Source organism: Plasmodium fragile (genome assembly GCF_000956335.1).
Source record: "Plasmodium fragile strain nilgiri unplaced genomic scaffold supercont1.10, whole genome shotgun sequence".
Lineage (NCBI taxonomy): Eukaryota > Apicomplexa > Aconoidasida > Haemosporida > Plasmodiidae > Plasmodium > Plasmodium fragile.
The window spans coordinates 204,245-216,877 of record NW_012192590.1 but is presented as its reverse complement, the minus strand read 5'-3'; the positions used below and the strand labels follow the sequence as shown (position 1 = coordinate 216,877).

At 25.3% G+C, this 12,633-nt stretch overlaps 2 protein-coding genes across 2 annotated transcripts; one reads left to right on the top strand and one right to left on the bottom strand.

Moving 5' to 3' along the window:
- Positions 1–330: 330 nt before the first annotated feature.
- On the bottom strand, positions 331–5,248 carry AK88_01209 (uncharacterized protein; the record flags this gene model as incomplete). Its single annotated transcript, XM_012478845.1, has 4 exons — positions 331–590; positions 790–889; positions 1,001–1,066; positions 1,250–5,248. 4 exons carry the CDS (start codon positions 5,246–5,248, stop codon positions 331–333), a joined length of 4,425 nt encoding a protein of 1,474 aa, XP_012334268.1.
- Positions 5,249–10,663: 5,415 nt separating this feature from the next.
- AK88_01208 (uncharacterized protein) lies at positions 10,664–12,191 on the top strand (the record flags this gene model as incomplete). The annotated part of the gene is made up of 5 exons (XM_012478844.1): positions 10,664–10,802; positions 11,185–11,234; positions 11,391–11,535; positions 11,778–11,850; positions 11,939–12,191. The coding sequence occupies 5 exons, from the start codon at positions 10,664–10,666 to the stop codon at positions 12,189–12,191; spliced, it is 660 nt and encodes a 219-aa protein (XP_012334267.1).
- Between the last annotated feature and the right edge of the window lie 442 nt (positions 12,192–12,633).

The window sequence follows — 12,633 nt, the reverse complement described above, 5'->3', positions numbered from 1 at the left end:
TTTTTTTTTTTTTTTTTTGGAGCATAGTATACATACATATGTATATCGTACCTTTGTTTTCAAACAAATGACATGGTTTAATTTAAGTTCAATGGGATAAAATTAAAAACAAACGAAAAAATGCATATTTCGTGTAAAGCAAAATTGTGTGATTACAAATTGGCAAAGAGGTACACACACAAAGGGCGATGTGTGTAAATATTAAATGGAAAAAAAATACAAAAAAAAAAAAATAATAATAAAGTAAAATATAATATATTTATACACAAAAAAGCACAGAAAAATTGCTTGGTAGAAAGCTATAACAAATGTAACTTCCCCAATTTCCGCTTAAAACTGCCTTTCTGCTTTACACTTGTGCAAATCGCTTCTCACATCAGCTGCCAATTTTTCTAACTCAGCAAATTGCTTATTCTTTTCAAAATTTATTAGCTCCCTGTGTAGTTTGTCAATGGACTGATATAAATCTTTGTATTTCCCTTTTTTTTTCAAAATTAATAAAATGCCTTCAAAAAAGTTTAAGGGAACTCGTTTTATGTCAAATGATTTCAGCACAGCATTCAAGACGTTCAGGGCTACTTTAGCATTTTCTACAAATGTGAGGCATATAAAAAAAAGGGGGTGAAATTGGGGTGGAGCAAATTAAAAAAAAATGTTTGTTCCATCTGTAGGGAAGTGCTAACTACACGTGATAGTGTCACGCACATGAGCATAATAAAAAAAACATGCACAGTTGCAATTGCGAGTTGCATGTATGCGTACGCGCCCCCCGCCTCCTACTCCACTTACCCTCGAAAAATGCTGCCTTCATGACAGTGTAATACAGTTCGAAATTTACTGTCCCCCCAGATCGGGAAAATGCTTCAAACTCTTTGAATATTAAATCGTTCTAAAAAAGGGAGAAGAAAAAACGGGTCATAGTGCCAGTACAATGAAGGCATAATAGCAGCACAGTGGAAGTATAACTCCTTTTTTTTTTTTTGCAAAATTTCTGTTCTACCATTTTTCTCTCCAAGTACAAGGAAAAGACGTCTATGAGCGTTTCTGTGCTCACGAGAATGTCACACTGAAAAGAAGGGATGGGGAGGGGGAATGGAAATACGCACTCATTTGTAAAATGGAACCATCGGGGATGAGTAGACATAATCCAGTGTGTGCATAATAAGAACTATGTCACACCGTACAAAGGCATAACCTTCGTAACAAATAAATTGACGAGCACAACCATTTTTTTTTTATTTGTTCGTACCTTCCTCGACAAGTCCAACAGAGTTATAACGTTGCCCACTTTCTTTTTATTTAAATCAAAATATAAACACATATGGATAAAATTTTCATACTTCTTTAAAAGTTTGCATACAGTAGGACTATTTAGGATGTCTTTAAAGTATTCCTTGTTCATGTCCCTCAACATACTAATGTATTGGTGAAAGTTCACTTCTTTTGTGTCGCTCCGCACGGGGTGCCCACCTGGTAATGCAACCATATCCGTAGGAGTAGCGCCTGTGAAGGTGGCAGCTGTACTACCCTCTTTAACGCTTCTCCTATTTTCGAGTAAAAATATAATGGTTAGGGATGCTAACGCGCTGTCGTAAAGCAAACTGAGCTTTTCATAAACGTTAAGATAGTCTCTCGAATTTAAATATATGATATTGTTGCAGGTGAAAAATATATCCTTCAGTGTGTTGATTAACGCATCTGCGTTTTTACTATTTACGTGGATTCTCAACTTGTTGAATAAAAAACCTTTCAAGGAATCTTCGCTGATGCTGTCTGAACCAATTGTATATTTTAGCTTCACAAATACATTAGCAACGTTATTATATGTGGTAGAAGGTGGAGTGCCCCCATTCTCTTCACTGTAATTTTTTTCAATTACGTCTCTATATAAGTAGTTTTTTCCTTTTGCATGAACATTCATATTTTGCGTAACTTTATTGTTGTTGCTTTTTTGCTTATCATACAGATCCTTCTCCATCGTTTTATCACACATAATTAAATTGTTCTTCAAAAGTAGAAATATGGACATAATATTTTTGCAGTTTACTGCCGGGGCAAGAATCACATTTTTATTAAAATCATTTGAATCGAAATGCCATTCAGATGAAATGACTTCTTTCAAATTGTGAGCATTCTTCAAATGATTTACAGACATGGATACAGTACGTAATATAAAGTGGGGCACATAGGAATAGACGTCATCCCTATTTACTTTAATTGCTTCATAATTGTTGGACAAAAAAAAGTTTAAAATGTTTTTTTTCAAAAAAATGGAATATTTTAAATCCTTCTTTGTGTATCTTGTCACATAATAATTTAAAAATAGTAAAAGGAAGAAAAATATATTTACAGTTATTCTGTAATTCTCTTTGTAAAAAAACAGATTTATGGCTTCGAAAAATATGTTCAGTATGTTATTCACGTTGGTCAATTCACTTTCTACTATATCGTCCGAACCATAATCCATAAAAATATACTCCGTGATAAAATTGCTTAAGATAAACAAACTCATGTCATATTTATCTTTCTTCGCAATTTCGTAAACTTTATTATATAAATTAAAATCCTCATCCGAATTGATCCCTTGGAAAATGTAATAAGACAATTTGTTCTTTCTTAGATTTATTATGTCGTTGTAAATTTCCATGTTTTTCTCAAAAGGGCATTTCAAGTCCTTCGCTGTGCTTGCGTCTTCTTTTACACATTCTAGTGAAGATCCCTCCCCTGCGCCTTCCCTCACGGGCTTTGCCTCTTCCTGCGCGATTCCCTTCTCAGATTCATAATTCAGGTTGTTGAAAAATCTTATCAATATCACATAAGTTTTGTACGTTTTAATGTACGAGTATTTGAGTAGAAGGAAATATAACTTTTTTATATTAATAAAGCTTTTAAACTTTATGAAATATTTTAAAAGTTCATTAAAGTTAAAAATATCAATCATTAATTTCATGTCACATTTTTTCTTTAAGTAATCGCACATATGCTTGTACAACATCGTTTTGGTCAGTACAAAATAACAGTCTTTAGAAAAATATAAATTTAAGTAAGATTTACTAATTAGTTGTAATTCATTCAGCACGTGCCCTTTGTCTATATCACAATTCTTAAAACTGTGTATCAAATTTTTTGCATTTAAATATTTTATAGGAATATTCTTCTTCAATTTCATCTTTTTGTAAACCTTGTACACTCGATCATATTTATGATTGTTCAAAAAGGACTGAATAAACAAACTATATGTTTTGTTATTTACATGTAAATTATCCCTTTTTTCTAAGCGTTCAATTTTGTCATACGCTTTGTTTTTCAAAAGACGCAGCAGATATTTGTTAAACTTGTCTTTCATGCTACTCGAATCGTTTCCAGTTGCGTCTTTATTTTCTACGTCCTGAGCTTCTAATTCCTTATTTTGTTCAGTGACCCGATCGTCATCGCATTTGTCAATTTCGGCCTTACTGACGCCCTCGCTCAAAATGATGCTATTCGTGTATACCTCCTCCCCAACATTTTTTGTCTCATTAGAATTGCTTGTTATCTTTTTATTCATGCTATTCTTTTCATTCTCCACGCTTTTAATCGATTCGCTAATATCTAAGAGTAATTTAGACATGTCGCCAGAACTTTCTTCCCGCATATTGTCATCTACAACTGCATTAAAAATTTTCTTCACAGCACTTAAACTTTTATCATCGAGTGCATTAAAATTGTTTTTATATAAACTTAAAAGCAAGATTATATTAGAATAATCTCGTACTGGGTATAAACTATCTAGCAACACAGAAAATAAATAATTAACAATTTGCAACAAGCGAGCGTCCTTTTTTTGGTCCTTTATAGAATTCTTAAAATTTAATAAAATAACAATGCAAAAGTAGTGATCACTGAAAAAAAAGAAAACAAAAAATAATAAAAGTTTTATGAAAACATTGTCATATAGTTCTTTAAATAGTACAGGTTTGCACCCCTTGACTAACGACTCCTTTTCATCATTTAATATAGCGTCTTTTCCTTCCTTCTCATCACTTGGGTCCTTATTTAAACTTTCATTATGCATCTCGCTTTCCCTTTCCACAATAATGCTATCACCTTTTTTGCTATCTGCAATAAGTCCTTTAATATATTCGCATTCCTTTTTTTCTTTCTCAAAAATGGTGTTAAGTATATGGTTCTTATACTCACTATAATTTAACATATCATCATATTTTGCAACATTTTCCTTTAGATTGTCCAAATTTATTTGATTATGAATTAATAGCATTACGTAGTAAAAACGAGCTTTGCTTAAATTATAAGAATACAGGGAAAAAATACTTATAAAGAAGAAATGGGGATTTATTATGTACTCATAATGATGAATTAAATCTGGGTTATCTCGCATCAGCAAATTAAACTCTGAGAATATTTGTGTTAGGAAATGAAATACATAATTGTTATTTAAAACCACGTTGGTGCTTAAGACAGAAAAGAAACTTTTAATATTCATTTTTATTGCATCATTCTTTTTTATGTCTTTTATAAGATTGTGGATATTTACAAATGCATTTTTCATGCGTTCACATATGTCCTTGTCATGTAGATAATTCTGGGAGTGCTTAATGATTATATTCATTATATTTCCGATTTCATTTTTAATAAAACTAAAAGAGACATAATTATCTTTGCAACATTTTAGTAAAAGAGAATAACTTTCTAAATGCTTAAAAAATTCATCTTTATTCATATTATCAATTGCAACGGACCCAAGGGAAAGAAACAACGATTTTATTTTTTCAGAGTTGAAGGTGTTGTCTGCATTGTTTCTCTTCTCATCAATGGACGCAAGTGCTCTTTTATATTCTGAATACAAAATTTTTGTTAAGCATGTAACATCTTTGCTGTTCATATCGTCTATCACTACTTCATTCCACACATCTGGACTTGACGCAAAACTAGAAGTGAATTTATGTAGTTTCTTGCTGTTGGCACTATCATTTTCACTTCTGCTACAGGGACTATTTGTAACGAATTTTTCTATATTTTCATACACATGGCTCTTATTGACGTTTGACCTTTTTAAGGATTTTCCATGAGCAGCAAACGATGTTTCTAATCTAAGGATTGCCCTTTTATGGCTGCCCTTTAGTGTGTATGACGTACATTTTTGGTTATTAAGAAAAAAAGGTGTAGTTTTTAATTGGAAGCATGTTGTAATATCATGTTGTGCTATGAACAAGAGCAAAAATAAAAGTAGAAGGAAAGCATGTTTCATGTTATGTTCATTTTGTCTCTTCAAAATAAGGTACTCTCAAAATAAGCCTTTTCCTTTTTTTTATTTTTTGTGTGTTCTGTACCCTGTATAATAATTCCGACAAACGTATGTAGTTACATATGCGAGTATATGTATCTGTACGCATAAATCACAGTTAATTTCACTTCTTAATAATTTCATATTGATTGTTAAAAAAAAAATGATAAAGCACATATATAAGAATATTTTTAAATACTGTATGTAAATAAATTCACTAACACAAAATGCGCGTTTTTAACAAAATTGCACAAAAGCAAAGATCCAAAAAAATGTAGAAAGAATACGCGTACGAAAAAAAAAAAACATCAATCGTTATAAACAAAAATATAAAATTCTTTAAAATAAAATAGAAAAAGGAATTTTAGTTGTACGTTTTTGTTATAAAATAGCAATGTTTTTATCATTTCACTATGAAAAGGTTAGAGGAATTAATATTTTTTAATTGATTCATTAGTTTTACAGAACCAAAATTGTATGCAATAAAATGTGCGATGCTTTAAGTAAATTACGATTTTGTACTGTTTCTGATTCTGAATGGTGGATTTATATTTCTTACCATTTTGACACATAAATGAAATGCATATCGAAAGAGCTAACAAAATGTTGCAACAAGGGGTGTCATTATTAAAAAGTAATAAAAAATGAAAAAAAACATAAAAATTAATTAATAAACTGGTGTAATTTCTCAGAGGTTAAATCTTTAAAGAGGTCACAATAAATATATAGAAGCATAGTTTTCACAAATGTGTGCCTGTTTTTTTGTCTACAAAAGCGTAACTTCTCACTTCTTCATTATTTTCTACAAAGATACAACACCTAGCAAAGTGTGTAGATCATAATGAAACGTGTTAGGATAATAGCGTACAACTAAATTTTAAATGTGTTGTACTATTTGACACTTTTACAATATTATTCTCCATTCACACAGTACTACCTGCCATAAAGAAATGATTTTTTCTAAGTGTATGTTTTTTTTTTGAAATTATGTAAAAATTTCTGTTGTCATATATAGAAACCAAACGGAAGGATCCAAACTTATCTATGAGCTTATTTATATATATACATTTATTAATAAGAATGCATATGCATATTTAAGAAAAAGAATGTTCATTATGCACTTACAAGGCTATATTTTCTTTAAAGTAAAATGAACGTTTAATTATAAGCGTGTCCTTTATGTCTCCGTCTATTTAATCTGCAGTTATATGGAGCATTTAAGGTCTTAAAACTTCTGCAGGCAAAATGAAAAAAGATGCTCATAAGTTAAATAATGATGAATATGCTTTTGCCTACATTTCATAAAAAATAGCGGGATAACAAATCAATAAGTTGTGAATGGATTGTCCCGTCAGTTCTTATTTACTAAAATAAGTGTTATCCTGGAAAAGAACAATAGATTATTAAAATCGTGAACAAGGGGAAATGCAAAATAAACATTTGCTTCCTTTTATGAAATATGAATGGAGTATTGTCTTTTTTTTATCAAATATTTAAAAATTTTAAGGACATATCGTTTATGTGAAAACACGAAAAAAAATGAATAACCAGATTATATGCGTAAACGAAATATTTTTAGCCTCTGATTGTGCGTCTTTTTATGCTTGTAATGATACACGTAAATTGACTTAACGCTTACTATTTTATATAAATACATATACTCAAGTTTTCTTTTACGTTTCTTCATATGTTTGTATTGATGTGCAAAGATAAATTATGAAAGACACTTAGTTTTAATGCATTTTGTTTGTTGCAAAAAAAAACATGTAGAAAAAAAAATAAAGTTTTTATGTTAAAATTATATGGTACACAAAAATTAGAAATAAAGTATTGTAGTTTAATTTGAATTGTTGTAAAATTCCAGGCTTCCAGTACCAGAGCAGTGTTTATCGTAAATGAGGTATTTGGACGCTGAATGCCACACAAATCTTAATTATTAGTGTAATTTGATAAAAGCCAAAAGTTAAAATTTTGTAATTTGGGAAATTTCCATCTATTATGGTTAAGAACATTTGAAATTAGCATTATGTATTTTTTAAAAAAATAATATATTCAAAAAGATATAGAACACACATATTCTTCATTTCATTATATATAATTATGTTCCAAACATGTAAGCACACAAAATGTTCTGTGAGGTTTATTCTTTTATGAATTGTCTATTCATATTCTAATGGAATAAGGAATTTCCTTAAGTGAGAAATTATAAGTTAAAATAGCCAATTTGCTTATGATGATACTAAGAACATTGACACTGCCCAATGAATTTGATGTGTATTTGCAAACATATTCTGTTCATTATTTTAATAGTGGAATGATTATAAATTAAAAAATTATATTTATATTTATACAATTAATTATTGCACTATAAATATGCCGAAATTTTAATATTCGTTAAAGACTGTTTACATAATAATTAAAAGCAAGAGGCATAAAAAATAATTTATAAAGAAATAAATATGTAATAGGGCATGTTACGAATTAAAAATGTATAATATAATTTTATACAAATAAGTCATATTAATATAATAGGTAAATTAATTAAATATATAATTAATTGAATTAAATTAATATATTTTTAAATAATAACTGTCTAAAAAATTAAAATAATAATTGAAGCCACATAATTTAATTTAATAATAAAAAAATATATAAATTATATAAAATTAATGCAATAGATAATACTACAATAATATATACATAAAATTAAAATAATAAATATAATAATAAAATATAAATATAGTAAATAAAATTAAAATAATAATAAAAATAGAACTTATACTTATATAATAAATAAATAATATAAAAAAATATAAATATTTAATTTAAATACATTTAATAAAATAAATATATTAAGTAAAAATAAAATATACGTATTAATTAACAAATATATTTATTGTGTTAACAATATAAATAATAATAAATATATTAAAGTATAACTAAATTAAATAAATATATAAATTAATTTGTTAAAATTAATAAAATTAGTATTAACAATAAAAATAATACTATATATATTTGATTATTGTTATTTTTATTATTTTTTTTTAATATATTTAAACCTATATAAAAATACATATACTATTTTATAATTAAAATAAATATATAAAATTATTATAATTATTTAACTAAATAAATAATGTTAAAACATAATTAAAAATATATTATAAATTAAAATATAAATATATTTTTTATAATTTTTAAAACTAAATATATAATTATATTAAAATGTAATTTATATGTATATAATAATATATACAATAAACAAATAAATACATAATTAAATAATAATTTATAAAATGTATTATTTATTATATTTATGATATTAATTACGTAAATAATTTAAATTAATTGTTTTTATTTCTAAGCTATAATAAATTTAATTATGGAAAATAAAATAATAATGTAATACTTATTGTTATTTAATTAATAAATATATATTTACATATATTATAAAAATAATTAATATTTATTAAAATTTTTAATTATATATATAAAAACAATTAAATAATAAATAATTTTATTATATAAATAAATAATAATTAAAATAAATTAATGTGTACACACATATTAAATATAAATTCAATAATTAATTATTTTAATTAAATAAAATTAAAAAATATAAATATATTAATAAATATATAACATAATAATTAATTATTGTGCAAAATAATTTAATATTAAAAGAATAATTAAGAACGGGTTATATATAATATTGAAAGGAATACATAAATTAAAACATTAAAATAATTAAATTAAAATAATATAGATATTTATGTATAATTAACGTGTATTTTTATTTAATCAATTATTTATATCCACTTTTTACAAGTTAAATTATTAATAATATTAAAATAAGTATCATATATATAATAGTTAATTTATATTAAAATAAAACTTAATAATTCAAAAATTAATTAATAATAATATTATAATTAATAATATTAAAATTAATTAAATAATAATTTATTATTATTTATTTTATAATAATAATAAATTAAATAAATAATATTATTATTCATTTTAATAAATATAAATTATATTTATTGGAAATTAAATATAGTATATTAATTTTAATTATATATATAAGTATTGACATTAATAATTTAATTAATTTTTGTAAATTAAACAATATATTAATAAATAATTTATTATATTATATAGCTAATTATATTAATATTAATAATTTAGGGAATAAGCAAGAATTAAACAATTTAGTTTTTAATTAAATATATTAAATAATTAATATAAAACGAATATTTTTTATATTATTATAATAAAATTAATGTGATAATAAAAATTAAATACAGGAATTAAAATATATTAATTAATTATTAATTATTTATAATTAATGTATTTATTATATAAAATATAATATAAATAAGACTTATATTATAAAAACAAAATTAAACATATAAACAAATTTATTTGTTCTATTTCTTTAAATTACATATAACTAAATTCTTTTTTCCTTTAATTTATTTTAATTAAGTTATAATTTTAGTTTAATTATATTTAATTAATTTTATTTATTAAAATACTAATGGCACATATGTTTTGAGCATATTACTTCAAATAACTTTTTAAGAATTACATTCTGTTTATTAAATTCTGTAAATTGAAATGTCGATCATTTATGATTTTATTAAATGCTGAATTTTATACTGTTTTTTATTATTTAATTACCTTTATAATTTTGATATAATGAATATTTTATGTATAACTGTTTTTATATCCTGTTTGTAACTCCAATGAGAGTCATAAAAGCATTAAGTTAAACTTATACTAAATATTAAGCTTCACGTTCTTTACGTATGTAGTGTGTGTAATAAACAATAAACTTGCCTAGGCATATAGTATCATTTTTATTTCCATGTTAAATGTCCCACATTAGTTCACTGGGAGAATAGACATTTTGATACAAGTATAGCTTTTTTATGTGTTAGCAATTTTTCAATATAAATAACCAGTATGAATGTGCAAAGGATGTAAAAGGAAAGAAACGAATAATTTGGAGACATCATTTGTTATTGATTTCTATACAAAATGTATATTTAGTACAATTGTTATTAAAGGAAGACGCTTTGCACTATACAAATATTTAGACACATTCATATAACAGAGATTACCTCTAACACAAAGAGTTGCGTGTTAAAGTTTTCATATTTATGCTTTTGAATAGTCTCATATAAAATTCACCTTAACCTAAAATGAGCCTTCAACTAATAACAAAACATGTTTGTACATATTTATTAAGAAGTTAACATGTTTTCTGCAGAAAGTTAAAATACCTTTTTCTTTGTTCATATAGAACAACCCCCCACCTTTCATTTAAAAACATTTTCCATTGTGAAAAGGTCTTTAAAAATAATATAAACTATGTTAAACAATAAAAATAGGCACATGAACATAAAAGATACATTCCCTCCTTTGAAGCGAACTCAATTAAGTTACACCCCCCTGCTATTTAGCAAGATCCTTATGCAACTATTCAGATATCAGTTGTCGCCCAAATCATGTAAGCATCATATGAGCATATTCACTTTTAAACATATGAATTCTTCAAAAAAAAGTAAAAATGTTCTTTTTTAAAAAAAGAAACTATGAAAGTGATAACGTGCATGAACGCACAAGAATAGGATAAGTAAAAAAATTGTGTACATTTATTACTCTTGGACAGAGGTTAATGTGTAACAATTAAGAGATGAAATTTAATCAAAGATCATTGTTGCTTTCTGCTTAAATTATAATGTTAATATATACTTGTTCAGGACCCAGATTCAGTGTTTTCTCTAAAGAATGATATATATTCTATAAAATTCATTTACGCAAAATATTGTCTATTTAGTTTATATTAACTTTTGTTATACAAATATTATATTTAGTTCCACCTTAATAAGATGGTGATAAATATGTTCTGTATAAAATTGTAATGCTCATCACAGGTAGAGTTAAAAGAACATGTAGCACTGTGTGTATACACCAATTTTCCTTCTTTGAAAGATATTGGTATATGTTCTCAACAAGAAAAAACAAAAGAGTAAGACACGAGAGCTCTTTTGCTAAATATGTTTTTCCTGTTCATTAAGAACGTAAAACTTTTTAGATTGTTAGGTGTGCAGAAAAATTTATGGGTAAAATTTTAAACGAAATAATCTATTATAATTATGAAAAATACAATATACAAATTATTGCCAATGCAACAACTAGAAATATAAATTACATAAATGTCATTTTCGCTTATTTGCAAAGTTTAAAGACACATTTGTGTTTTTGCATAATTAAGAACATTTGTCCTATTTTTTCATTTTTTACGACATTTAGGGAAGGAACTGATTACTAGCTGTGTACAATACTGAAGTGGCCAATAGGTGATATAATGTTATTTTGTCTTTTAATAATGTATTTATTTGCCTAAGACCCACACACTATTGCTAACTTATTAACCCCTGTTAAAAATATACCTTTTCATTTAAAATTTGTGTTAATACAGTTTTACGTAATGTACTTTTTAGAAAATATAAAATCTCAATGAAGAATGGAGAGCTGAAAAAGAAAATTTACAAGTTGTGTCACGTATATCAAGTGGTAACATCGTATATTCTATATAACAGAATATACATATAAGATTTTTAAATGGAAACGAACCTATAGAGACAAATTCGTCACGTGTGAGTTTCCTTATATAATCACATTTTTAAAACGTTCCATAATAAAATTTTTTTATGAGTATATAAGAAATGAGAAAGCGAAGGATAAGAATAATCACAGACATAACTTAAATCCTATTTTGAATACACAAAAAATGAAAATTTTAAGTTCCCAAAGATTAACATGTTTCAGATGTTTATTTGATGCTATCAAAACTAGAATAAGGGTTTCCAATTTTTTAAGAAGACTATACTGATATGTTCATAAAGAACAAAAATTACAATGTTATTCTTATTATTAGTTTGAGAAATTTGTTCTATGAGGAAATAAAGATAAATGTGAAGTACGTAGCATTTTATGTATAAACATCATTAAAAGAAAGAAACACACATGTAAATATATCATAAAAAATTGGATTTTCAAAACGCATATGTGCCAATTATATGAGGACGAATTCATCTTAATTTAAAAAAAAATTATGTTAAAACAAGCGTATATTGGACGTTGTCTATTTTCATTTGTTGAATAGATGTTATTTAGTTCGTATGGCTTGATTCACGATTCTAAAAAGGAGGAAAATACAAAAGTATACATAATGCATTCAACATATTTACTAATTATGTACAATATAATATTTTTTACATTTATTTACCTCTAGGGATATTTTTCATCATTTTAGTCCAAAAAACAGTTTTATA